This window comes from Notechis scutatus, chromosome 3, assembly GCF_049901735.1.
Source record: "Notechis scutatus isolate UNSWTSFEM ecotype Mainland chromosome 3, rNotScu1.2, whole genome shotgun sequence".
NCBI classification, from domain to species: Eukaryota; Metazoa; Chordata; class Lepidosauria; order Squamata; family Elapidae; genus Notechis; species Notechis scutatus.
The window spans coordinates 24,693,077-24,720,649 of NC_142011.1; the positions used below are offsets into that span (position 1 = coordinate 24,693,077).

At 39.4% G+C, this 27,573-nt stretch overlaps 1 protein-coding gene across 3 annotated transcripts in view; it reads right to left on the reverse strand.

The window, feature by feature from the left end:
• Positions 1-932: 932 nt before the first annotated feature.
• The window catches only part of EYA2 (EYA transcriptional coactivator and phosphatase 2), a 126,089-nt gene continuing 99,448 nt past the window's right edge, over positions 933-27,573 (reverse strand). For all 3 annotated transcript variants that reach the window (XM_087959330.1, XM_026665009.2, XM_087959329.1), the window contains exons 10-16: positions 17,641-17,730; positions 11,164-11,222; positions 10,037-10,197; positions 6,953-7,067; positions 6,345-6,466; positions 5,060-5,160; positions 933-1,738 (exon numbers count right to left, since the gene is read on the reverse strand). In XM_087959330.1, coding sequence (XP_087815456.1) covers positions 1,658-1,738; positions 5,060-5,160; positions 6,345-6,466; positions 6,953-7,067; positions 10,037-10,197; positions 11,164-11,222; positions 17,641-17,730 — 729 coding nt within the window. In that variant the 3' untranslated portion in view covers positions 933-1,657. The remainder of the gene's footprint in view (positions 1,739-5,059; positions 5,161-6,344; positions 6,467-6,952; positions 7,068-10,036; positions 10,198-11,163; positions 11,223-17,640; positions 17,731-27,573) is intronic.

Consider the following 27,573-nt stretch of genomic DNA (forward strand, 5'->3'; position numbering starts at 1 on the left):
TTGTTGGGGACAATAGGCTGATTCTGTAAACCACTTAGGGCTGTAAAGCACTATAAGTAGTATATAAGTCTAAGTGCTATTGCTAATAGAACATGCATTTCTCCATTTATGACTTAGAAGTGTTGGGTTGAATCTAGGCTGGTGCTTCATGGGCTTCCATAAGATGCTGGTTATTTTAGTACGATTCCAAAAAAGAAATGCATGCATGGTCTTCTGTCACAAAGAAGTGATGGTCTCTCAAAGCATGTCTTGCTTGTGGCTTTTGAAGAGAAACCTGATTGGTTAATGAAGAAATAACACTTGGTTAAATAGACTTTGTTTTAATATTTTAGGAAACTAGGTGATGTTCTAGCATTTATTTTCTATCTAATATATAGCTTCCTCTGTCTCCAACATTTGCATACAAGGGAAATGCTGACACTTTTTTCAGTTATTGCTGTTGTGTAATGGAAAAAGTTGCATTAGATCAGAGGTTCCCAACCCCTGGGCCATGAGCCATTCAGAACTGGGCTGCAGAAGCGGTAAGGTGTGCATGTGTGTACATTCCCACTTGTGCGAGCAGTGGGAGAGCATGCCCATGGCTTATGCAAATGGAGCTGTGTGGGCGCATGCACTTGCCGGCCGCTCATGCAGAACCACCCCCTCTCCTCCTCTGCCTGTCTGCAAAACCAGAAAGGTTGGGGAATCTGCACTAGATGATTTTTTTAAAAATAGAATTCTTGAAAGTATGGGAGCCCTCTCAAGATCTAGATGCTAGAAATTCTAAAATCCAAGTAACTCCAGACAAGGTTTGGCTTTAAAAGTTACGTTCTCATTTAAACAATTATCAGAGAACTCCTGGCTGTATTTAAATAGACCTTTACAACGACTTCTCCAGAGAAAAAAAACCTAGAAAGTCAGTAAGTGTCAAAAACTCAACATTTAGCTCTATATTGTAAACATAGTTTTATTGCCATTCACTCACCACAAGGTAATTTCTCCTCTCAACCATGAGAAAATCAAGGTGGTAGCCTATGTAGGCATGTGTGAAGACTACATGCCACTGTTTTCTATAACTAGCTCTACATCTTAGACTGACAGTCCCAAATGTGCTCATTTCAAATGGACACTGTTATGATTGTCCCCCAAACTTTACCCTGGAGAAAAAAGATATTAAATTAGAAAGGGCTGAGTCCATCCAACCCAGTCGATACAAACACAAGTACTGAGCTTAACATTGGAGTAATAGTATTAGTTCATAAATTAAAAATACAAAAAAACCCACATCTATTTCAATCTTTTTTTTCCCTCTTCAGAAACTGATTCAGATTGATAACTGTCCAGCCTATATGTGTCGAAACTCCATGTCATGTCTTCCCAACTTTTATCCATTTATTAAAGAAAGAAAAAACCACTATCAAATACACCCACACCTGGTCTTCTGCATGCCTGGAAGATATGTACAAGGCAAAAGTTCCATTCAGTTTAAGTATCCAGTTTTTAAGTAATTTCAATGCTTTTTCTCCATTTTTCAAAAAAGGAAATGAATATTCTGAGCTTCTGATACAAGTTCTTTCATTGGAAGGTTCTCCATTCAGGAAATGGAGAACATAAAATGTCAATAAAATAGATGTCATCTTCAGGGATCAGAAAGCTGCTGGAGACCCATCTGGATTTGCTACAAATATTCTAGCTCAAGAGCGTGCCGCAGAGCCTCGAGATCAGCATGGCAGGAGATCCTCCAGAAAGGCATGTTGTGCTAAAACGATGCATTTTAAAAAGAAAAAAAAAGTTCAGAAGATGTTTTTGAACTGGTAGTCAAATTGTTATAATCTTAGAAATACAATAATCAAACTTAAATCATATAGAATTGTAAGGCAATCTGAGAAATAGACAGAAAATAAGAATGTACAGTGGTGTGTGTGGAAGGAAACAAGACCAACTCTCACGACTACTTTAATGATCTATAAAAACATAACAAAACTATTTTCTCAGATCCCTTTCACACAGCATATCCCTGAATGATTTAAAAAATGTTTCCTCTATTGTGGAGCTCCATACGAAACAGGACACTTTGAAAAATGCATCAGGGCTGCATTTTGGTACCTAAGACAAAAAATTAAGAAAATTCTGATACCAAATTGCAAGTGGCTATCTTTTTGGGGGAAAGGTAATATATTGTATTGTGCTTTAATTTCTTTTTTTTTTTTTTGTAGAGTTTTGAGAAGCGCAGAATGATCAGACTGTTTTTAACTTCAAAGAGAAAACTATCCTAAATCTGTACACCAACATTTAGCAATAGCAATAGCACTTAGACTTATATACCACTTTACAGTGCTTTACAGCCCTCTCTAAGTGGTTTACAGAGTCAGCATATTGCCCCCAACAATCTGGGTTCTCATTTTACTGATCTCGGAAGGATGGAAGGCTGAGTCAACCTTGAGCCTGGTGAGATTCAAACTGCCAAATTGCAGGCAGCGGGCAGACAGTAGAAGTAGCCTGCAGCACTCTAACCACAGCATTACAGTGGCTCTTTGTTCCAATCTACCTGGAAAACACTTGTCCCTCTTCTACTCAATTTGAAAGTAAGGTACAGGAGACCAACTGGAGCCTGTTATCAAAATAGAGAAGACTGGCAATCAACTCATCCATTTTTGTTTTCAACTTTCAGTTTTCCTAAACAAATAATGTGCATTGTATTTTGTTTCACCTCTTCTGCTAGGTAGATAAATGACAAACCATTTAAACAAGATTGTATGTGTAAATCTAATTATATATTAGCTTTGCCCTGTTATATGCTTGTTGCATAGGGATAAACACCAGCCTCCCCTAACCTGATATCTTCCAGAGGCACTGGGTTTACAGCATGCAAGGTTCCTAACTGAATTTTGGTAGTAACAATCTTAACACATGTGATCAACAGCGTTGAAAAATACTGGCCTGCAATCTCCAATAGTTGTTATTCTGGTTGAGATGATTTCTGGCACTTTATTATGCAAGTGTCCTTTGATGCAGACTTATAATTATCCACATTTTAAAAGATGAAGGAATTTATTATCTCAGGATAATTCAAAACTGAATTTTGTATCAATTTCAGCAATGGATGCATCATTGAAAACAAGTCTAAATCCAGCCTACTCATGATTGAGTAGGCTGGATTTTAATGTTAATTTTAATGTTAATTAATCATTATTTTGTTCTTGTTCTTTCACCAGAGCTGCTACTGCATAACGACACATTAATTCATTAAAAGTGGGAAACTAATTAGCAAGACGGAAAGCAGAATGTTCAACTTAAACTGAGGAAAATCAAATTTCTGCTCAGGTATGTGGTTCTCTGATGTAGGTGGTGGTGAGATGAAATCAAATAATCTGTTGGATGAAATTGATGGGTGATAGCACAAAATAAATTATTAGAAAACAGCTTTTACTTAAAGGAAAAAGAGTCAATCTCACCCATGTATTCATCTGCTGTTTCCATGTGGCTTTGTTTCCTTTTTAAAATATCTATTTTAATTTCTCTAAAAGAGGAGATGTTGGCAGTTCAGCCACACCTGCTACTTAGTTGCTATCAATTTATCATGTGGGCGACAGGTGAAGAGAAATGACTCACTCAGGCTGAGATACCATCAGCGCTGCTGGGGAGGCAGTGAAAGGTGCCCCCCTTCCCATGGGCTTATAAAGCTCAGGTGTGTAGCCACCCGTGCTAATGATCACTATCAATCAAAAGCCCTGACAGATCCAGGGAAGAATGCTTTCCTGTTAATGGGAAGGAGGCTTAAAGCAGGCAACACCAGCCAAGGGGCCTCTTGGAGCAGACTTACAAAAGGTATTGCTTCACTCTTCTGTTAAGGCCTGGTGGCCTTTGATGCAATCATGTGCACTGACCCAGTAGTTTTTTGAAGTCCACAGAAGCCCCGTCTGAGGCCTCACTCTTATCATCCCTTCACTTTTTGTCTCTCTGTTGTAGACCTTCTTTAACTCTTGGTGAACCACCACATTTGCTTGAGAAATGCCCAGCTTATAAAATACTGTGGTGGAAAAGTGAAGTCTACACCTCTGGTTTCGAAAAAAAAAAAAAAAAATGGGAGAAAGGAGTCCCAAGAGATTGGTGCAGTGTTTTGAAATGCTACCGAGCTGTGGATCATAAGACCATCAAGACATGAGTTTTCCTCTTGAGCTCTTCGGATCTCATAACAATATGGAGAAGTGTTGAAATTGGGGGAGGAGTAGGAAAAGTAATTGTTCTTCTCTTTTTCTCTATAACTTCCTTCTTCTCTTTACTTCCACTAGAAGTGAACTGAGTGAACTGAAGTCCAACAGTTTCAATTTTCTTCTAGTTTTCTACCCAGTACTTTAGTAGTGATCCAAACTTTCCCTTCTGTACTGTTTGCCCTGTGAAAGTAATTTCACTTTCTAGCATTTAAAAAAGTTAGAAGAACAGATCTTGGACCTCCATCATGTTATTTAACTATGTCCTCCCCTGATACTCTGACTCTAACATTATCTGTTTTATTTTTGTGAAAATTGCTGCCAACCATGGTTGAATATTTACATTTTCATTATATAGCTTTTTGTGCATATGTATGTGTGTGCATTGTTACACAAATTCAGTCTCCATTTGTGTTATTTTTCAGTTACTGCATATGTTAAAAAAAAGAAAGAAAATAATACATACTAGATAAAACTAATGTCTTATGAAATTACTTTGCTAGCTTCCATTTCATGGTGCTGTATTTAATCCTACTTCCCACTTGCTTTTAGAAGTGTAATCATGCAGTAGAAATGAGCAAGGATAGGTTATGATACAGATCTTGCTCCTTATTATGCATTCAACAATGGCGCTGTTAATCAAGAGTAATATCGGTAACAAGTAAAAATTTGTTGGAAAGGCTTCAATAACTGCCAAAGGAAGTGAAAGCAGGCTATACAGTAGGAAATTGGTTAGAATGCTTTATTGGATTTTTAAACTTGAAAAATTGAATACTTCCAAATGCCTTAGAAAGGGTAGGGGTTTTTCTCTTATTTCAGTTAAATTATTCATTTTTTATTTAACTGGAATTCTAAATAGGAAACTATACCTTTTTGGCCCCCTGTTCCTCTTCAACACCATCTCCTATTACAATGTACACAGCTTTCCGCCCGAACCTCTGCATTATCCTTTCAAAACAGCTTTCTTTCCCTGTGTAGGAAAGGACCAGCATTAAATATCTTTGCAATAGAACTGTGAGCTAAAGCTAAGCTTTGATTTTATTTCTTTGACTGACTGACTGACTGACTGACTGACTCACTCACTCACTCATTAATTCATTAATTAATTAATTCATTAATTAATTAATTCATTCTATATCTATATGACAAAAAGAGCCAGTTTTATCTAGGTGTTAAGGTACCAGGCTAGAAACCAAAAACCCATGAGTTCAGGTCCCTCCTAGCCATGAAAGCTAGCTAAGTAATTTTGGGCCAGTCAGTTTCTCTCAGCCCAACTCATTTCAAAATATTGTTGTTGTAGGGAAAGAAGAAGGACACAGGTGTGTTAGATATGTTGGCTGTCTTAAGTTATTTGTAAAAATAATAAAGGCAAGGTACAAATAAAATAAGTAAATAAATTTCTAAGGCAGCTATTTGTTCTCTCCATTAATTTTTAGGGATTGGTTCATCCATCTATTTTTTTCATTGCCCCAAGGGATGGAATCCCATATATTTCCATAATAAAATACAAATGGAAATGATCTATCTATCATTTATCTATATGCATTTGAGATATAGTTCTCCGAGTAGAAGAAAGCTAGAATCTATCTGTCTGTCTGTCTTTCTGTCCGTCCATCCGTCCGTCCATCCATCCATCTACCCACCCACCCACCCATCCATCTATCTGCTATATTCTGGATCTTCTCCCAAGCCTTGAGTTAAGTTGGTTGGACCTGTGATGGAAATTTGGGATTGTAGAGGCTATTAGCAGAATTCACTAGCCATTCTTGTTCTTTATTTCCTTTTATATTTTTCCGTTAACATACTGTTTATATTTTTTATTTTATTTGCTTTTATTGTACAGCACCCAGAATCAGTTTGGACAGTGCCTAAATTGAATAAAATAAATTAAATCTTTCAACAATCAGCAGTACTCAAGGCTGAACATATCTAGTTCTCTCATAGATTTTCAGATCCCTGATCATTCTCATTGCCCTTCTTTGAACTTGTAATATCAGAACTGGATATAGTGCTTGAGGTAGGATTTGAATTATGCAAAAGAGAATGGAAGTCATTGTTCTTATCATTTTAAAATCAAATTACTATTGACAGTCCAATGTTGAATATTAATAAAACAATCGTTACAAACCTGCAGTTTTTCCAGGCTGCTCTTACCTGTCTTGGTTGCACTATAAATATTTTCAATGGGGAAGACAACACCTAGTCCATACAACAGAACTTTTGCAAGTGCTGGGATAAGCTGAGTTGTAGTCACCAAAACATTTACACAATTAGGCCTACAAGACATAAAGCAAAGAATCAAAAAGTAAGTTACAGTGGGTCTTTTCCTTTCTGGAACAAGGATTTTTGTTTTTCTACCTTATATTAATCTGGAAACAGTATGTAAGTTTTGCCAACAAGTCCCATGAAATCAGTGATTAACACAGGTAGTAGTGACTAGACTTTTCAATGTTTTTCCCTCTGTGTAATTTGTTAGAACTAAAACTATTCTGAAAGCGAAATATGTCATAGTTAATTACACAATAGGGATATAAATGGTGTAAAACTTCAATAGCATTGACCCTGTGTTCCTGTCGGGGTAGCCAGTTTCTTTCATTTCTTTTCCTGCTTTCCACAGAAAAGAGCCAGGAATGGGACCTTTGGAACTCCACCCATGTCCATAAATTTGAATGAAGATGTCCTTGAAATTAATATGCCTTTGGAGGACACAGGAGAAAAGTAAAACTTTTGCAGCCTGGAACAACTTGTTAAGCCACTCTTACCGGGAATGTATCAAATCCAATGCTTTCAAAGCATGTGTTAGCCAGAGATCAGTGAGTGCTTCCAGTTCTGCTCTTAACTGCAGCCAGCTTTCCCTCTTAGGAGCTCCTATTAAACCTACAAAGGAAGCAATATATGTAGTTAATTCCATGGGAAGACTCAGTACTTTGAGTCACTTCTACATGGTTTCTGCAAAGCCTGGAATCACAAGTTGGAATGAACTGGAAAATTTGTGCTCAAAAGGAAAGGGCTCAGTCATCCAATGTTAATAATGTAAAAATTAAAACAGGCTAAAAATTAAAAAAAATATTTCAAGAGTAATACAGTAATAGAAATAAAAATTGATTAGAGGAAGAATATTCCTGCCTGCAATCACTCCTTTGGAGGTGATTTGCTGAAGTCCCACCATGGCACTGACAAAGAGAGGAAGCAAGGATTACATCTATATATTCATACTCATGCTTTGAAGTGACCTTAAGTTCAGGATCCATTAGACTACCTGACAGATGACCATGTAGCAGAGCAGGACTCACAATTAAATGTGGTAGTCTGTTTCACTGGATTGCACCTTGTACAGTCAGGAGATTCTTCCTCATGTTTAGGCTGAATCTCCTTTTTTGTTGGTTTAACCCATTGGTTCTGGTCTGCTCTTTGGGGCAACAGATAATAAGACCCTTTCCTTTTCTATGTGACAAGTCTTAAGATATCTGGAGACTGCTATCATATTTTGTCTCAGTTGTCTTTTCTGTAGACCAGGGGTGGGCAAACTACGCCCCGCGGGCCACATCCGGCCCGTTGGTCTGTCCAATCCGGCCCGCCCCTGAAAAAAAATCGCTGGGCCCCTGAAAAAAAATCGTATTGCCCTGTGCCGCGTGGCCCCCAAAGCTGCAAAACAGTGCGGAGCGCTCTCGGGGTAGGAAAGAAAAGAACTTTGCAAAGGCCTCGGCTGGGAGTTTGAAATCACCTTCGAATGCGACCTCTCCGAAGGTGAGTCCCCGCCGATCCCCCTTTTTTTCCGGGGCTTCCAGGCTTAAACTTTGCAAAGGCAAAGTTTGCAGGAGGGAGCGTCTTCCCGCCGAGGAGCGGGAAGGGTTCCGCCCGGCGGGCGGGCGGGCTGCTTGGAGCCACCTAAAGCTAGGCCGCTGCTGGTGGAGCCTTGCCCTGCCTTGGTGCCCTGTTTCCCGGCTCAGCGGTCCTGCACTTTAAAAGCCTGCTCCCAGCACCCGAGCAACTTCCCAGCAACTTGCGCCTTCCTTTTTCCTCGCGGGCGCTCACGCCTGGCCCCGAGCTGTGCGGCGGAGGGAAAGCCCGGCGGGCGGGCGGGCTGCTTGGAGGAGGCGACCTGGCGGTGCTCCGGGCTTCCCCTCCACCGCGCTGTGAAAAGTTTAAGCCTAGAAGCCCGGAAACCCGAGCAACTTCCCAGCAACTTTCGGTTTCTTTTAACTCGCAGGCGCTCGCACCTGGCCCCAAGCCGCGTGGTGGAGGGAAGCCCGGAGCGCCGCCGGGTCGCCTCCTCCAAACAGCCCGCCCGCCTGCCGGGCTTCCCTCCGCCGAGGAGCGGGAAGTGTTCCGCCCGGCGGGTGGGCGGGCTGCTTGGAGGAGGTGACCCGGCGGCACTCCGGGTTTCCCCTCTGCCGCGTGGCTCGGGGCCAGGCGCGAGCGCCCGAGAGGAATAAGCAAGCCGCAAGTTGCTGGGAAGTTGCTCGGTGCTGGGAGCCACCGTCGTGGTGAGCGGCTTGTCGGGTGCGTCAGCACAAGATTTTTTGCCCCCCCTTTTGCCCCCCCTTCCCCTCCTCTTTCCCCTCCCCTCGGAGGCCCCCTGAGTCAGGAGTTGCTACCGCTGGCGCAGCTCCGCGCGGCTCCAGTCCCGCGTTGCCTTGGGAAGGGAAAGGCAAAACCAGGAGCCGCTGAGCCTGAGCCTCCGGTGCCGCTGCTGCTGTTGCAAAGCACCGCCGCGGCTCTTCCTTTTTGCCTTTCCCTTCCCGAGACAACACGGGACTGGAGCCGCGCGGAGCCGCGCCGGTGGTAGCAACTCCTGACTCAGGGGGCCTCCGAGGGGAGGGGAAGGAGGAGAAGAAGGGGGAAGGGGGGGCAAAAGGGGGGGGGGGCAAAAAATCTTGTGCTGACCCGGCCCGTTTGTCAAATTTTAAAAGTCAATGAGGCCCCTGAGCCAAAAAGTTTGCCCACCCCTGCTGTAGACTAAACATTACCCAGATGATTTAACCATCTCATAGCACTTGCTTTCCAGATCCTTCAGCCTCCTCTGAAGTTGTTCCACTTTGTAACTTCCCAAGGTGCCAGAACTGGATGCAGTATTGCAAGTGAGATCTCTCCAAGACAGAACAAAGTGGAACAATTACTTCCCGTGATATGCATTCTATGACATTGTTAATGTAACCCAAGATAGTGTTTGCCTAGAATCTGATTGGTGAGAATTATTGCCACCAGAAGTATTAGTATGAAATTGTTAATATAATGTTTAGTTTAATATGCTGGTGGATAACTAAAAAGAGACAATTTTATTTAACTGTTATAATATTTAACAATTTAATTTTAATATGATTTTATCTGTTCATTGCTCTTATTTTTTTGTGCATTCTTAAATCTTTTAAGATCGTAGCAGTTTACATTTTTTACAAATAATACAAATGAAAATAAAAAGATCTTCAAGGTCCTACACAAAGAGCTTTATCCTTTTTTTAAAAAAATGGGATTGTTAAGAAGTAGTTCACATATTGTATTTAACTACATTCAATGAATTTATCCACTATATTGTGTTAGCCCAAGCAGTTTGCTGGCCAGTCAAAACTTTGTATTATTTCTCAAGACACAAAATAGTTCCATTTTCAAATTATAATAAAAGGCAGAATAGACCCAATATTCAAGCCATAGAATTGATAAAAAATCCATTGATTTTTAGATGAATCACAGGAAAAGTAGAAATTCATAAAACATTTTCTCTCCTTTGGTGTTCCCATCTCTCTCTAAATTACATAGTGTTCTTTGATTTGCTCTAAAGAACAGAAAAGCAAGGTTCTTTGGGAGATGAGAAGCTGACTTCCCTGATGGGCTAGGAAGATACTTACCACCAACATTGTTTTTGTAGGTGTTGTAGAGTTCTTTCACTCTCCGGTAGCGGAATGCTAATTTCCTCATCCAATCAACTCCCCCGTGAACTCCGGAGCCCAGACAAAGATTTGCTCCAGTATTTGAACTGTGAAAACCATCTGCTGAGAAATTATATGTGCTGTGGAAAAGGAAGGAAGAGAAGGAGAAGAAGTGAAAAAAATAACCTAATTTTCCATTAGGATTGAGAAACTAGCAAATACAAATTAAGAGAAATTAAGACATGTTGCAGGCCTCTGGGCAAGTTAAAGACTGAGGGGGAAAATTTCATGCTGTTTTCCCCTTCCCATCTCTCTCCTAGCTGTTCTGTCTTTGCCAGTGATGTAGCTGTCATCTGATGTACCTTAATTCACTGTTGGTACAGGGAATCAAATCTTCAGTAAGCTTCCCAGAGTTGACAAAAAGAAAGGTTAAGACCAAGATTCCAATTTATTAGTAAGTTGTTTTGTGCTACTGAAATAAGTTGTTTTAAGGCTACTGAAATAAGAGTTTCAAAAACTCTTGTCTAGCTCTTGAGTTTTTGAAAAATGAAAGGCTAATTGCACATCAGTCCCTATGCTCTTTGGTCTTATTTTTTTAAGAATACTCCCATTATATGAGTTTCACTGAAAACAAATAGTCATTGTACTCAAATGTGATAAAATACAGTTTCCTTCAAGTCATGTTTGACTCCAGCTAATTTTACGGAGATGTTTGTATACTTTACTGGGGAAACAATGTGTAAGTGGTTTGTCATTGCCTTCTTCCGGCATTCTTTTTTAAATTTTCCAGTCTAGTTTGTAGTGCTGGCATTTCCTGATGGCCTCCTTCCAGAACTAATCTGCTTAGCTTTTCAAAATGTAGAGGATTAATTGAAATATAAGAGATATATCTAGTTCACTTCTGAAGAAATTCACTTTTGACAGCCACTGGAAAACAATACAACAATTTTCCTATCACGATACAGAAATTCTAATATTCTAATATTCAAAAGCATAAAATATTTCCCAACATAGACATGAATTTATGCCATGGCTTTTTGTTCCTGATGGCAATATGTATTATTGAGTCTAGTTGTACTGGATTCTTCAAGACAGGGATGTCTTACCTTAAGTCTTGTCCATTGTCATCTGATGATACATCATCTATGTGTATCTGGTCACAATCCTGAAAATCATTTCAGAAACAGTCAGGAAACAAATACGGCATTGTGAAAAACAACTTTGCTGAGAGAAGATTCCACAACAATTTCTGCTCAATTACGGTAATCAGATTTCAAGCAGCAGTTCAGATTAAGCATTTCTGTAATGTTATATGGTTAAACTTGATAACACTCATAGACAATAAGTTCACTCATAGAACTGTTTATTCACCTAAGGTTCCCATGTTTTCTATTCATTCCAGGCAATAAAAATATATAAAGTAATTATAAATAATAGTTCTATATAAATCACAGTTTTACAAGCCCAAGTGGGTGAGTTCACACAATATGCTAAAGAACCAGAATAGGACTAGAACAGAAGTTATGATGCCAGAATTCCAAATTACCGCTGGCTTCTAACAAGTGGTTAATGGGGAAGTCTTCAAGAAATTGCAAGTCATGGTCAGGTGACATCAGACTTAATGACCCTCAGTGATTCACTTAGCTTCAGCCAGAACTGATGAACTGACATTGTAATTCCCGCACGATCTTATGATTTTCAGTTTATAATTGCATTGCTTAACAACAGAGTTGCCAGTTCTAATAGCGGTTGGTAAGTGAGGATTACTTGTACTATATATGCATATACACACAAATCAGGGGTGGGATTCTGCCGGATTGGACCGGTTTGAGCAAACCCCTAGCTCCAAAGATCAGCTGGGAGTGAACTGGTTCACTCTGATAATCATGTGGGCCCCTGCGCTGCACTAACCTTTATTGGCTCAGCTGATCAGTGCGGAAGAGTGTATTGCTGCTCCTCAGCTGTGTTACTCCCCCGAAGTAACATAGCAGGTAAGGATTTTTGCATTGCTGTTCACACGCGGGGTCACTGAACTGGTTGTTATACCGGCAACATCCCACCCTTGATACAAATACAATTTCTGCTTCAGAAAAAACCTTGTACTTTTACAGGTGTGCCTCCTTAGACTTTCTTAGAAACATTTGAAAACTTAGATCAATCTCTGTTAAAAACTCAGCATTTACTTTAGCTCCATTGTAGACTTTAACAGATAAAAACATTTTTGCTATGGGCATAGCAATTCCATATTGATTGTTATATCTATAGTTCCTTCCTTCCTCAATCTTTTTCAGGCTGCATATTAAGTCAGGGCTGACTGTACAAACATGGCCTGACAAAATGGAATTAAAAGCACTTTTGAGACAATTAAAAGCACATTTCTATAATCGTGCTCCCAGGCTTTCCAAAACGATAAAACCATTCACAACCATGCATGTGAATTATGAAAACCACACTGGAACAATATTGTCGCAGTCCACTCGACTTCAGTTGCTCTGAGCAGCGCAGCTATGTCAGGAGAAAGGTATTTGAGGAAGATCTGCTTTTTTCATTTGTGAATGAACTGTTCTCTACGCTAAAGTTTGACAACAGTAGCGATCACATTTCTGACTCAATAAAGTACCATGACACTTGGTGAGACACTACCTCATAGTCCACTGCTGACTGATACTATCATGTTACTGGGCAAAATGCAGCAAAACTGGACAAGGCTAGAATATAGCTCATAGTATTACTCCATTACTATGTTACCAGACTAATTTTTCATTCTTGCAGGTTTTGCTTTTGAGACTTGTTGAGGAAAGCAGGAAGAAGTGAACATCTGGGTGATTGAATGTAAAGCTCAAGTTTTTCTCAAATACAGAGTGGTAATGAGTTATTTCTAAGTGCATGGTTCACATCTGTTAGCTTTAATTGATATGCTAAGATCTTATGCTGTAGGGTTCTTTGATTAGTGGATCTCATGCTGGCCATGTGGGCAGTTAAAATAAACATAGGTATGACTTGTGGTCTTCCAAAGCATGTGTTATCATGTTTGCATATTTAGAGCATTTCATTGGGTAATCAAATGTGAACTAATGAAAGTAACTCAACAAGAGACAGTACATACTCAGATTGAGCCCTTGGATTTTATCAATAAGGAGAAATCAGAATAATAAAATTCAAACAATCAGGTCCAAACCAACATTTTGAAAAAAATAAAACCATAAAATTGCAGATTCAACTAAGAAGCATCACAAGGATATCGATGGTATCAATTATTACAAATGGTAAAAAAATTATTTGCTAGATAAATAATTTATTAGACTTGATAAAACATTACCCATACGTGCAGACATATACAGATATTCCATTTTATAATCTGATAAGATGTCTCTACTTAGATTTTACTGATTTTATTTACTTAACATTATTTCTAGGCTATTCCAATCCCAAAGGATTTGAATTCAGGTAAGTTTATTGCAGTCATTAATCAGCAGAAATCCCAAAGTATTAAATTTGCAGAGGAAAAAAAGTAAAAAGTAAAAATCCCACCATCAAAACAGATCAATATGTTGCTGGATTTCTTTTGCAGAATTGTGTAGTACTGGGGGGGAGGCTACAAAGAATTAATGGGACAAGTCTCCAAACCTGATTTAAATTATTGTTTTTAACTAAAATACAGTTTATTCCAATGAGGCAAACTGAATTAATTAAGTTAATATGTCAACTGGGATTTAAAAACCAAGTTGAGACTACACTTGAAGGAACTTCCTATGCAACTGAAACAATAAAAGATTATGTTGCATCTGAGCTGAATTGAAAAAAAACTAATGTGATTCCTCATCCCTCATACAATAAAGAACTGTGCTTGTGGGATAAAATCAGTTGCACATCCCTTCCTAAACCACTTGATGGTGGTGTAGCATATTTCATGCTTAGTATTCTCTTATTTCAAGAATCCTTCCTGTTTTAGGCCAGACTTGATGAGACCTTCTGAGCCTCTAATGCAGGGCTCTCCAACCTTGGCAACTTTAAGACAACTTTAAGCCAGCAAAACTGGCTGAGGGATTCTGGGAGTTGAAGTCCACAAGTCTTAAAGTTGCCAAGGAGACCCTTGCTCTAATGCACTGCTTTGTTTTTAGATTGTAGTGCAGACACCAGGTCTACCAATCTAACAAACTCTCACCATTTCCTCTGATCAAAAGTTCTGAGAAGCATTTCTTCCTGCAGGCCCTACATCTGTCCTAAAGGAGTAAAAGCAAGCTGATGGTGAAAGCACTTTTGCTCAGAAAAATGATCCTCCCCCACAAAAGTCAAGCATGTCCTCTAATACTCTGATCAAATGCTCTGCTCTCCTTCTGTTTTAATCAATGTATTTCTGTCTAGGCTGTCTCCTACATCACATCCAATTTGAACCCTGAGAGAGCCACTCTAGCCAAAATTTGGGCATCGGTTTCCATCAACTGTCACACAGTATTTCTTCCTGTAGAACCACCAAGTAGATGAATTGAAACTGTTGACTACTTCCCTGACTGAAAATTTGGGGAACTTCAGTATGAATACAACAAATAGGTGCCAGGAATGAAGAGGCCAGTGATAGTTTTAAGAGGTGAAAAATGAGACTTTTTGAGGGGGGAGGGAATTTTACGTTCTTTTGACACAGACAAGAAAAAAAAAATCAGATTCTGACACATTTAAACATATTTTTAATTAATGTTCATGTCTTTTTCTGATAAAACAACCCTATGAGGTGGGAGAGAGAGTGATTAGCCCAAAGTCACTTTCATACCTACGGCAAGACTAGAATTCGGAGTCTCCTGGTTTCTAGTGCCTTAGGCCTGGTGCCTGATGAAACTGGCTCTTTGTTGAAATGGAAAAAAGATTAATTTTTTAAAATCTTTTTTTAATTCTTTTGATATTTGCCATTAAAGAAAGCTTTTCATTGATCAAAAAAGTGTATTTGTCCCATTTCTATTGCCCCTGGTGTTTTAGTATCCTAAACCACAAGCCCTGAGCCAAATTATCTTTGATTTAAGCCTCTAATTAACAAAGAAATGAGGGCCAAATTGCATGATACATCTTTTATTAACTACAAATAGCAGTCACTAAGGGGGGCATAATTAGGAATGGAACTATAATTCAAAGAGAGGGGCTCAAATATTCTGTTCTCAATCTTGGCAGATTTAAGATGTATAGACTTCAACTCCCAGAATAACCCCTATATGATGGAAATCTTTCTTTTCTTTCCCTAGACAGGGGCAGTAAAGTTACATCAGGACCAATTCCTTCCCATGATTTCTCTTATCTCTTTCTCTCTCCCCCTCCCTCTCCCTCCCTTCCTCTCCCTCTCTCGTTTAGCACAATCCCGATCAAGGGTCTCCATAGTTTCTATTTATAATTTTTAAAAATTAATTAACGAACAAACAACATGTTTTGGGGAAATCTGCACATTCATTTCCATCTTGAAATATCCCAATTCGACTGAATTCACTCTATTACTGTATTGTATATTATTATTATACTCTATTCACTGAAGTGAATACAAATAAAAATCACACACCGGGACTTTTACATGCATTTCACTTTGAAAATAGCCAGAATTTTGACTTAAAGTATTAGTAGGTGGAAATTACTATTAATAATTAGAATCTAATAATAATTATAGGTGCAATCTAAATATTTATGAAAATAAATTGAAGTTATAAAGTTGTTTATTTCCTTTGGTAACCTGTTGAAAGGAATGCTATGTTATCCATGGATATTTCAACCACAACACAACACAAACTGCTCCATTCAGCTGGGTAAACTAAACTGAGTATAATTTTAGCTCTGTAACTTTATTTTGTGGTTGTGTATAGCACATTCATTTTAGTCAGAGGACCCAGTTTGTCACATGTGTCATTATACTGGAAATGCCCAGATTCTGAATACAAGCTCCCAGATGTTACATTTTGTGCTTAACTTATGAAACGTTAGCTAGTATTTAACCTAGTAAGGTTAAATAACAGTCTAAAGTGTTTTAAAGCTGTCTTCAGATTTGTAAATTCCAGATTGGTAAAAAGAGAAAGAAAAAGAGACCATGTTTAACTGACAACACCTAACCTTTTATCTCCATCCATGGCCTAGCAGGTAAACTGATGGAAGTTCTTACTTGGTGTCTGGTAGTTGTGATGGACAGCATGGGAAGTACTAAACTTAAATTTAATGCCAGAAAGATGGAGTGCTTACTAATCCAGAAACAATCTGAGTTCATGATGGCTGCCAATCCTGAAGGCCTTTTTTAAAGACCTTAAAGACCTGGTTCTGTGCCTGTACCATGAATGAACAGACCTGATGTCCGTTAAATAACCAGATCAACTAAAGTTTACATAAGGGATGCAGTTTGCATAATTTACAGAGAAAGTATGCAATCTTGGACTATACCACAAGCCATAGTCCTAAATTTCCTATTACGTGGAAATGAATTAAATAGAGGGGAGAAAGATAACCTTTTTCTTTCTAACTATATTAGAATTTGGAAATGTGATAATAATCTTGTTTGCATGGTTGTTACGGTATTCAAAGTAGATATATTATTCTACTAGAAGAGAATATATGTAGCTCAGGGTTGAACTGTGGAGTCCTTGATGCTCTCTGAGCTGGGTGGTTTGCTTTCAAATGTTTCTAGGTAACATCATGTCAGATTTTGCAGCAGAAATTCAAATCCAGAAAATACACAGATGACTGATTCAGCAGGATTCATTAACTTCTTTATATACATAATAACATTTTGAAGTAAAGTTTACAATACCAGTAGTTTCTTCCAACGTGGAAAGGTTACAAGCAAAAACACAAACAGCAGCTTCGAGTAGAGATCAATTTCAGGTTCACTTTAGAGCTGAAGCCCAGAGCTAAGCCCAGACTCCTCTTTAAGTTTCAGCCCCCAATGCAGCACCCATTGGCTGACCTTGTTAACTATGTCTCTGCCAGTTCATGGATATTCTGACACATCATCAGTGCACTAAGCAATGAACTGATGATGTTATCTAGTTGGGTAATGAAACACCTGCAAGAAAACAACCCAGCTCAGAGAGTAGAAAGGACTCCATAGATATGTTGTTCCTTAGATGGTTTTGGTGGTCCAAGATTTATTTAGAAACATCAAATGCCCAGATGTGAAGCAGTACATTTGTTAATATTGCAAAGAAATGAAACAAGAAAGCAAACATGTTCAAATAAGAGGAAGCACATTCACTGTGTTCTTACTAAGTTGTGGTAACTATTTCCATTTGATTATTATTAACTAGCTTAGTGACTTCCATACTTGAAACAGGAAAATTACTGAAGCAAACATGTATGCACATTTGCTTTAGTTTTCTTTTCCTAACTTTGATACATGGGACATGAATCAAGAATCATCTGCAACCTTCAAAGTAGTCCTCGGTGGAGAAGCCTCAGGCCGTGATTAAGGTTCAGAATTTTTTGCTTTGCTTGATAAAAGGAAGAAGGGGAAAAGAAGCAAATGATGATTGTTTGAGCCAGCACCTCCAATCTAGTGCCCTCCAGTTTTCATAATTCCCAGCTAGACGATAGAAGAAATAAAATGAAACAAAATCAGTACCTACCTCCAGGTCATTAAAGAACAGATGTGTATCTGCAAGATTGAAAATCATTTCTTCCATCATAAGGCCTATCCGAACTGATGTAGTAGTGTCCTGTTGGGGAAAAATAAAAGCCATTTATCTTTCTGCCTACCTGTTTTGACTCTCAGAGTGAAAGTTCAGGAAAGTAAATATTATGGGCTTTAATTCTGAAAGGACATTTTCTGCTGTACAAGTAGGACTATTTTTATGAATAGGCTATAAGCAGGGGTGGGATTCTACCAGTTCGCACCTATTCACTAGAACCAGTTGTTAACATTCTAAGCAGTTCGGAGAACCGGTTGTTAGAAGAAATTACTGGCCTAATCCTGTAAGGAAGGCAGGAAGGAAACATTCTGGTGTTGCTTACAGAAACTGCCTCTCCATTAACCCTTATTACATTCTTGACAGGACTAGACTTCCTGTCTCAGGAACCTCTCTGGAGTTACAATGGCACTGAAAAAAGTGACTTATGACCATTTTTCACACTTACAACTGTTGCAGCATCCCCATAGTCATGAGAGGCCAGGCAAAGAGATGCGTGTCTCGATGTGAGTGATATTGAGTTGGCCATGCCCAGCCTAATAACATGATCACCAAGCCATGTCCAACCAGTCACATGACCACCAAGCCACGCCCACCAAGCTACACCCACAGAACCAGTTGTTAAAAAATTTGAATCCCACCCCTGGCTACAAGTGTAGATTTCATTCTCATAGGAATCCTAATTCACATTCTTATTCTCCAAAGGAATAATTTTAATGATAGACATTAAAGGCAGAAGAACAGGTTCACAGCACGATAAAATTGAAAAATCACATCGTCTTGGATAGGATTCTACTACCATATTCTGGCTTAACCTTGAAGGTTGTTGTGATATTAAAAATGTGATTTTGAATTTATTAGAGGGTCACCATACAGATACAGATGCAAATGAAATGCAATGGAATCCATGGGCGGCTCAACCTGGTTTTTTATCTTAAAAATTTACACTAGCTTTAAAAAAATGCAATATCCCCGTGAAAATCAAGTAGTACCAATGTCACACTTTGTGACTCAACACTGATCAGGATGGTGGTGGATAGGAGAGATTATCGCCAGAGATTTACACATATGGTCCCACTTAGTTTTACCCTCCACAATGTGTGCTTTGCTCTGTAATAAATATTCCGAGTTAAATCTTTGAACTGAATAATCTGTTTGATGCCAGCTTGAATGGGAACATTTATTAAAGCTCCTCTTACTGCAAAAAAGAAAGAAAGAAAAATTGTTCAACTCATTGCAAGACCATTGCAAAGATGAAGGTGAATGTGAACTGAAGAATGTGAGTGCATGAAAGGCCTGTTTGCAACACTCCGTTGGAGTTTTTCACTTGTGTTTATTAGCATGACTATGAAACTCATTGTCCCAAAATAAAATTTACTTCAGGCTCTGAAACCCTGGCTCTTAGTTTTATTTTGAAAACAGACGACAAACAAACATTTGCTTAGACTTGTTCTAAAATGCATTTAGCAATTTCTCTCTCCATTTTTTAAAATTGTCTGCCCCTATCTGTATCAATTCGGCTGGACTTCTGCGTTCAATTCTCCCCCAAGTTCCCTTCCTCCATCATCACCAGTACAACCCCTGCTGACATTGCAACAGGAAGTTGGAGGCAAATTTATCTTTGGCAATCTCTCAAACGCAAGTCACTCTTTGTCTTTTCAGTTTGTGCTTCCAAATAATTCACAGTCAGGCTTAGATTTTAAGTGGTAAACTGTTAAGACTTGTACGCTGCCATTCGTGAATGGCCAGGGCTTGAGTGCTCTTCCACCTTACCCAGGTGTCAATTCACCTGATATTCCAAATGTTTGTGTCATGAACTTCTACATCTCTTTTGCTTTTCAAATAAAAAATAAAAAACAAGCTCCAAGCACCAGCTACTCTTGTATTGAAACAATCAGACTTTTCCACCTTCCTGCCAAGTACTTGCTGATGCCATGAACAAATAATGACTTTTCCACCAGGAAGAAAGCATTAATTAAGCATATTTGTCAGATTTCCATTCTACAAGGAGGAGGGGGGTTATCTCTTGGAGGTGTCAGCCAAAGGTGAAAGGCAGATTACTGCACAATGCAAGGCCTTCCAAGTTAAATCTCATCTTTGTGGTTAGCTTTTAATAATAAAGTTGTCACCAAAGAGTTTAATGGTTTTAATTTGGTTTAATTACTTGGAAATGGAACCAGTTTTGTTTGCTTGTATTAACTAGAAAGAAAGGAGATTGGGAGGGGGAGAAAAGAGAGCGTGCCACATGCCTGAGTGAGGATAGGCTAGCTTTATTCTTTAGTTGTCGAGTGTTATGCCTTGATGAGAATATAAGAAAGCAATTATACCACTTAGTATTTAAGCAAGTTTGTTTGAGTTCCAGAACAAATTCTACTTCCCCCTACCAATGCCGTTTGTTCCATTCTTCTCTAATTATTTATTTTAAAATGTTGCTTAGGGGAATCATTTATGTCAATAAAAGAGTCAGACTGGATCTCTTTTGACAACTGTTTTTTTATAAGCAGTCATGAATCTTTTCATAAAACAAATTCATATAATGGCAAATTAACGGTTGCCAGGAGGCACAGGCACAAGCAGGATTAATATAAGAATCTTGTATACAGAAGAAGGGAAAATGCTTTCAAGTGCTTAAAAGAGATTCTTTTTAATCACATCAATCATTTTAGATAAATTATCAAAAATTGAGACAACCATGTATATAACAGAATGGCTTAATGAGTCAAGCTATTGCTAGAAGGAATAGTAAAGTCTGTTTTCTGCCTTAAGAATATGTATGGTGTTTTTCTCCCAGTTAAGCCAAACACTATTATGCTTTCCTCTTCCAACCAGACTAAATGGAAGAAAATGCTGAATACAAGAGAGTTTGTATCTTCTATTGCATAGACCCCCTTTAAATACCCTTTGTGGCCATAGACCATGGCCATGGACCACTAAGACTTAAGATTTACATTATAACATTTCCTCAAGACTTTGCGGACTCCCTGTGACAACATCGTGGACCACAGGGATCTGTGGACCGCAAGTTGAGAACCATTATTCTATTGTACATCCAGTGCCTTTCCACAGAGTGGATGCCCTTTAACTCCCCTCAATTAAATGTTTTGTGTATCTTTTCTGTAGCAGACCTCACCCTCTGGGGTCATGTATGTACGAATCCTGCCTCCCTCAAGATATCCCACTTCCAGGCCTGTCCCTGCCGAGTCTGGTTTTGAATGTTGGGAATGCTATCTAGTCCTATCAAGATGTGTTAGTTCTGGTTTTAACTTATGCACTCTAAGCCACCCTGCGACTTTCTGGGGTCAGACAGCTCTAGCAAATGTAATCTAGGGCGTTTCTATTTTTGTAAGGCATTTACCACTCTTAATTTTGAGGTTATCTAACGATCGTTGAGTTGGCAGAAAATTTCCCTGTGACTCTTCTGCCTTACAGAGTAGATTTCCCCTGAGTTCTATGGAGTCCCAACCCTGTTGTGAACTTGCAAAGTCTTTTAACATGCCCTGGGACAGGTGGGTTTATTTATTTATAATTCATACTGTCTTAGTGGATTTCTGTCACGTGATCATGACTGGGCTTCATTTTGTTCTTTTCCCGAATGTCTCATTGGATATTGTTGTTCATGGTTTGCTCATTTAGACTATTCATATTTCCTTATTTATTTTAGTTTTAATATATAAATTTCCTAGTATCACCTCCATTTGTTTAAATAAATGTGAACCTAATAAAACTAATTCTGAGAAATGTGCTGTCCCTGTTGCTTATTCCGATTCTGCCTCTATAATGTTGTATTTGATCCATTGCAATCTCCTGGCTTCTTTCCCAGGTAACAGGTGACAAAGTCCAACAGATTTTATACAAGTTGAGATTGCCCTTAGACAGTGGTAGAATAAAGGAGAAAATATATATATTAATTTTGATGTACAGTAGCTAAGAATGACTTCAGACTGGTTTATTCAGAATCTGGAAGTGAGATGGAAGCATCTCCTCTTATGGAAACACAGCTGTGACCAAATATTGGCAGGGCATGTCTGTATCCTGGTTAGGTGCAAGGGAGGAAAGACTGTCAGATTTATATGAAGGCGTGTCCTCATTCTACCAGTCTTTTCACTTGTCCAAAGAGGAGAAAAAGTGGTCCTTGTGCATCTTTGCACACTGGCTGGAAAAGGCACACTATCCCATGTTATGAATAAGTTTTAATCCATATATTGTTAAAGATAATTCCAATAACTACCCAGTGGATTTTACAACAGATTTTAAAATTAAACGTGGGCCTGGGAGATGGCAAGGAAGAAAAGACTAAGAAGGCAAAAGACTGATGGAGAGATGAGGATTTACAAATGATAAGCTGTGTTTTAATCACTAATGGAGAGAAACAGCAATCACTCTCATGTTCATGCCTTGCCTTCTCTACTTTCATGTCAATCCATGAGAGTCAAATACAAGTAGTCCTCGACCTACAACAGTTCACTTAGTGACAGTTACAATGGCACTGAAAAAAGTGACTTATGACTGTTTTTCACACTTATGATTGTTGCAGCATCCCCTTGGTCATATGATTTAAATTCGGCTGCTTAACAACTTGCATTTATGACAGTTGCTGTATCCTGGAGTCATGTGATCACCTCCTGCTACCTTCTGACAAGCAAAGTCTGGGACCGTGCACTGGCCAAACAATGCTGGAGAGGCATTTGGATTAAAATGGTCATGTGAGATGCTGCATAAGTGCTCATGGACACACCAAATTGTCTTAGATTCCAGATTGCTTTACAGCAGGGGTATCAAACTCAAGGCCCGGATCCAGCCCATGGGGTGCTTAGATCTGGCCTGCAGGGCTGCCCTGGAAACAGCGAAGGACCGGCCCATGGTGCTTCTGCCAGTGAAAACGGAGCTCAAGAGGGCCCCTCCAAGGTCAAATGCAACCCTCACGCAGCCCTCAATGAAATCGAGTTTGACATTCCTGCTCTACAGTCATAGCACATTCTATTCCAGCTATCTTGTGCTAAATGCGCTACCCTGCCAGTAAATTCAAAACGTCTTGAAGCTGCCTGTATTCATTATATTCTTTTATTATTTAGCATTGAATACATGATTTAGCTTCCATCTGCTTAAAGCAAATATTTCCAACTTCCTACAAAAACTCTTTCCAAATTTTATTCATATTGAGTTAATCCAGCCATTTATGAATTAAAGCATATTTGTTTTTATAATCTATTTGATAGAATTCCAAAGAATTGTGTTTTTCTCCCTTCTAAGTTTCATTTTTCAAGAGGGGTGACTCTTAATAGGCTCCAGTGGCTTTTAATATTCCAAGGTACCAGTGCACATGAGTAACAAAATGTAAATAAACACAGCTGAACCAGGAAGAAGAGTGAAGGTTTTCTCATTAAAGAAATAAAATAAACAGATGTTCTTAAGAACTTTGCCTTGTGTTTCTCAAAGGAATGGAGGACTCTTTAGATATCTGTACAGCCCTGATGGGGCCTATACTTATTAGGCCAATTCCCAAACAAAGCAAAGAATACATGCCATGCTGAATTGGCTAATAGAGGTCAAGGGAGAAGCAGATAGTTGATCGGAACTCGAGCATTGAGAACCTTTACAAACCAAACAAGTGAATCTGACCCCCTACAATTAACTTTTTAACTGCCAGTTTTTACTTCTTCCTAGTACAAGAATAGTCTTAGCTAGTAAAAGTTCAAACAACATTTCCACTGTTTTTCAGATAAGGTACTAATTTTACGACAAAATTACTTTGGTAACTGCACATTAAATCTCAACTCTACTAATTTTTATGAGAAATTTTCATGAATGATCCAGTGACAAATTATACTCTACCCTGCTTTACATTTTGAGTTAAGTACATTATAGGGAGACAAGTATTTTAAAAGGGTGTTATGAAAGTGATTATTCAGAATATAATTCTATTCTTAACTCGTACAGTTAACAAAAAGGCACTACTTTGTAAAATTCGAATACCTGCCTGGTAAGAATGTCATGAAAAAGACTATAAGGTATCTATCCACTATATAGATGGCAGACCTTCTCCGTTACGGCCCCTGGATTTTGGAACTTCTTGCCTGTCTTTCCAATCTACCCTGAAATTTTCTGCTGGGTATCCAGCCGTTATTGGAAGCCCAAGATTGCTTAGGTGCAGACAAAGTAAACTAAGTGCTGCCATTGCTGTGGTACTTTCAGCATTTATAAAGAGGGTAGGTACTGGTAGAAAATGTCCATCCCTTCATCTTTCCTTTCCCTTTTTCTTCAAGGGCCCCTACTCTTTCAAATTTAAAAGGTGCTTGATTGTGCATCGTTGAGGGAGAAGACCAAAAAGAGGGAAGAGTTGGAAAAAAGCCAAGATAGAAGATAGAAGAAACTGAGAGCTAAAGTTTCAAAGAAGACACCAAGGAATTAATAGGCAATTGAAGGGAATGTTGGTGGTAAAATGGAATGTTGGTGACAGTGATGTCCAAAGTCAGTGATGGCTAATCTTTTCGGCACCGAGTGCCCAAAGTGTGTGCGCATGTGCACACCCCCAAAATGCAATATACGCGCGTCCCCTGGCCATGCATGTGCATCTCCCATGCATGTGTGTGCATCTCCGGTGCATGCATGTATGTCCCCCGCACATGCGCCCCACATCTCCTGCACATGCACCCCGCATCCCCCATGCATGCACATGCATCCCCCGCACATGTGCCCCACCCCCTGTGCATACACTGTGCCCCCTGGCGGGAGGCGTGCGCATGTGTGGCAGAGCTGAGCTGGGGTAATGGCTCACATGCCCACAGAGAGGGCTCTGCATGCCACCTCTGGCACACATGCCATAGGTTCGCCATCATGGTCCTAAGCAAAGCCCAGAGCACTGGCATGGGTGATTAAAGGCCCAGCATGCCTTTCCCATGAAATAAGACAAAGAGTACCAGCACCAAATGGGCTCAAAAGCTGGCTAATGAAAGACCAAGTGCTGGCAGCACTATACTCTAAGGGTCCCATGGCACTGATGAGAATAGGAGCCCTCAAGCACTGTCAATCCCCTCAAAGGGGCCCAGAATGGCAGAACCAATGTTCAATGTGCATATATGCCATGCCTTAAAGAAACAAGCTAAAATCTATGCTTTGGGACATATCCCATGTATTGCAAGATTTTGGAAAACCCATATATTGCTCATTCTGATTGAAACCATACAATATGCCAGCAAACAATAATTGAGTTATGATTTTAAAACCACTTGTTTATTATCCTGCCTTCCTGCATTCTCGGCAAACCATTGACAAATGTGAAATTGGTGGCTCACCACACCTATGAAATACCTGCCAAATAACATCAGAACTTTCTAGAACTTTTATGTAAAGTAATTGTAGAACAAAAGATCTCAGAATATGAACAAGAGATGAATTCCAGCAATTAAAATATTTTACGGGCATGAGAAGCTATTTTAAAAACGAGTAGGTGATTTTATTTTCCTCCCATGGAAAAGCATTACTTCACTCCGATTGTGTTTCCTTTTCTGCGGCTTAGTACTAAAAAACGTTAGCATAATGTACTTTCCCATTTCTAGCCCACCTGTTGAGATCCAAATGCCAGAAAAGAGAAAAGCCGACAACCTTAGAACAATGTCAAAACACACCAGGTGTTCACAAGTCTTGGGCTGACCTCAGTTGTCCAGAGATTTTGTTTTAATATATACTGGTTTTGCAACTGGGGAACTAATGCCTGTCATTGTGTAATTAATGATGGATTATATTGCAGGATTTGCATGGGAAACCTACTGAGTACAAAGAGTATGAGAACCAGCACAACTAATGTAAGTTCACTGTTGCCACAACTAGCAAAGGGAAGGTGAGTGCATGCAGTCATTTGTATGCGGGGGGCTCTGCATAATAAGTTTTTCAGTCTTTATTGTTTTTTTCTTTGATTACACTCCAAGATCGATAGCTAATTATCTTCTGCAGAACATAGTAAATGTTCTATACATTCATTTCTTATCTTTGTATACTTATTTCTGCCTGAACTCTGTTTTCTCTATCATTATGTAAATCTTTTACCTTGACTTTATTTTTTATTGGTTTTGTACAGTAGCAACCTGTCTGAAGAAATACTGCTTTTCAACAGTGATTAAAATGGATTGCATAATCTTTACCAAGTAATTTTGTGTGAGAACAATTTCCTAGTACTTAATTGCCTAACAAGTTCTAATGGAAAAGCTGAGCTTGAAATGAGATTTCCCTATTGGGTTCCAAAATGAGACTTTTCCTTAGCTCTTTAAAACATGTTTACCTAGCAAAACATCCATGTGTCACTTCCATGAAATGAACTTAATGCTTTTATAACTTATAATACCTGTAAATAATTGCTTTGTGATTGTAGCACCAAGCAAATTGATCCAAATTAGGTTGATGCCATGTAAGTAAGTAAGTAAGTAAGTAAGTAAGTAAGGAAGGAAGGAAGGAAGGAAGGAGTGAGGTGCCACAAGGTTCCGTCTTAGGCCCAGTACTCTTCAATATCTTCATTAACAACTTTGATGCGGGAATAGAAGGGGAACTTACCAAATTTGCAGATGATACTAAGCTGGCAGGAATAGCTAACACCCAAGAAGATAGGCTCAAAATCCAGATGGATCTTGACAGACTAGAACACTGGGCCATATCTAACTAAATGAAATTCAGTGTAGAGAAAAGTACACTTAGGCAAGAAAAACCAAAAGTACACATATAGACTGGGTGAAACCAGGCTCAACAGCAGTAACTGTGAGAGGGATCTTGGAGTCTTAGTGGACAACCAGATAAATATGAGCCAGCAGTGTGCAGCAGCAGCCAAAAAAGCTAATGCAATTCAAAATTGTATTAACAGAGGGATACAGTCAAGATCAAGGGAAGTACTAATACCACTGTATAAAGCTTTAGTAAGACCACACCTAGAGTACTGCATCCAGTTTTGTTCACCACAGATGTTGAGACTCTAGAAAAAGTACAGAGAAGAGCAACCAGGATGATTAGGGGACTGGAGGCTAAAACATACAGCGAATGGTTGCAGAAACTGGGCTTGGCTAGTCTAGGAAAGAGAAGGACCAGGGGAGACATGATAGCAGTCTTCCAATATTTGAGGGACTACCACAGAGAGGAAGGGGTCAAGCTATTTTCTAAAGCGCCTGTAGGCCAGACAAGGAATAATGGATGGAAACTGAACAAGGAGAGATTTAACCTGGAAATAAGGAGAAACTTTCTGACAGTGAGAACAATCAACCAATGGAACAGCTTGCCCTCGGAAGTTGTGGGAGTGCCATCACTTGAGACTTTCAAGGAGAGATTGGACTGCCATTTGTCAGAAATGGTGTAGGGTCTCCCGCTTGGGCAGGGGGTTGGACTAGATAACCTACAAGGTCCCTTCCAACTCTGATTATCTGTTATCTGAAATGACAAGGTGGCACTCTTCCTCTGAAGCCTCCTTTGTTTTTCACTAGTGCAATATGCATGGCCAATAGAGACCAAAAGAAGGACATTCCAGGCATGTGTTGTGGTAGCATAATATCCACAGGATTCAAAGCCTCTCTGGCAAGTCTATGAAGTCCCCGAACAATCCTATCCTACCTAAACCTCCTGGTCCTGGTGGGTTGGGTTGCAGGCCCAGGCATTCTGGGTTTAGTGAGGCAGGAATAGGCCTAGGCTGCAAAAGGTTTCCCCATGCCAGTTGGCCCTGTAGCCAGCTGAGGTCATGTGTACCACAGCAAGTTTATGCATGCCAGTGGGCCCAGTGGCTGGCCAAGGCCTTTCAGTATCCAGACTGGCACTGTAGCATGTGATGGGCTTCCAGGGTCTCCCCCACTCTCCTGAAGTATCAATATACTCCTTCACTCAAAGTTCATCAGCCTAAAACCT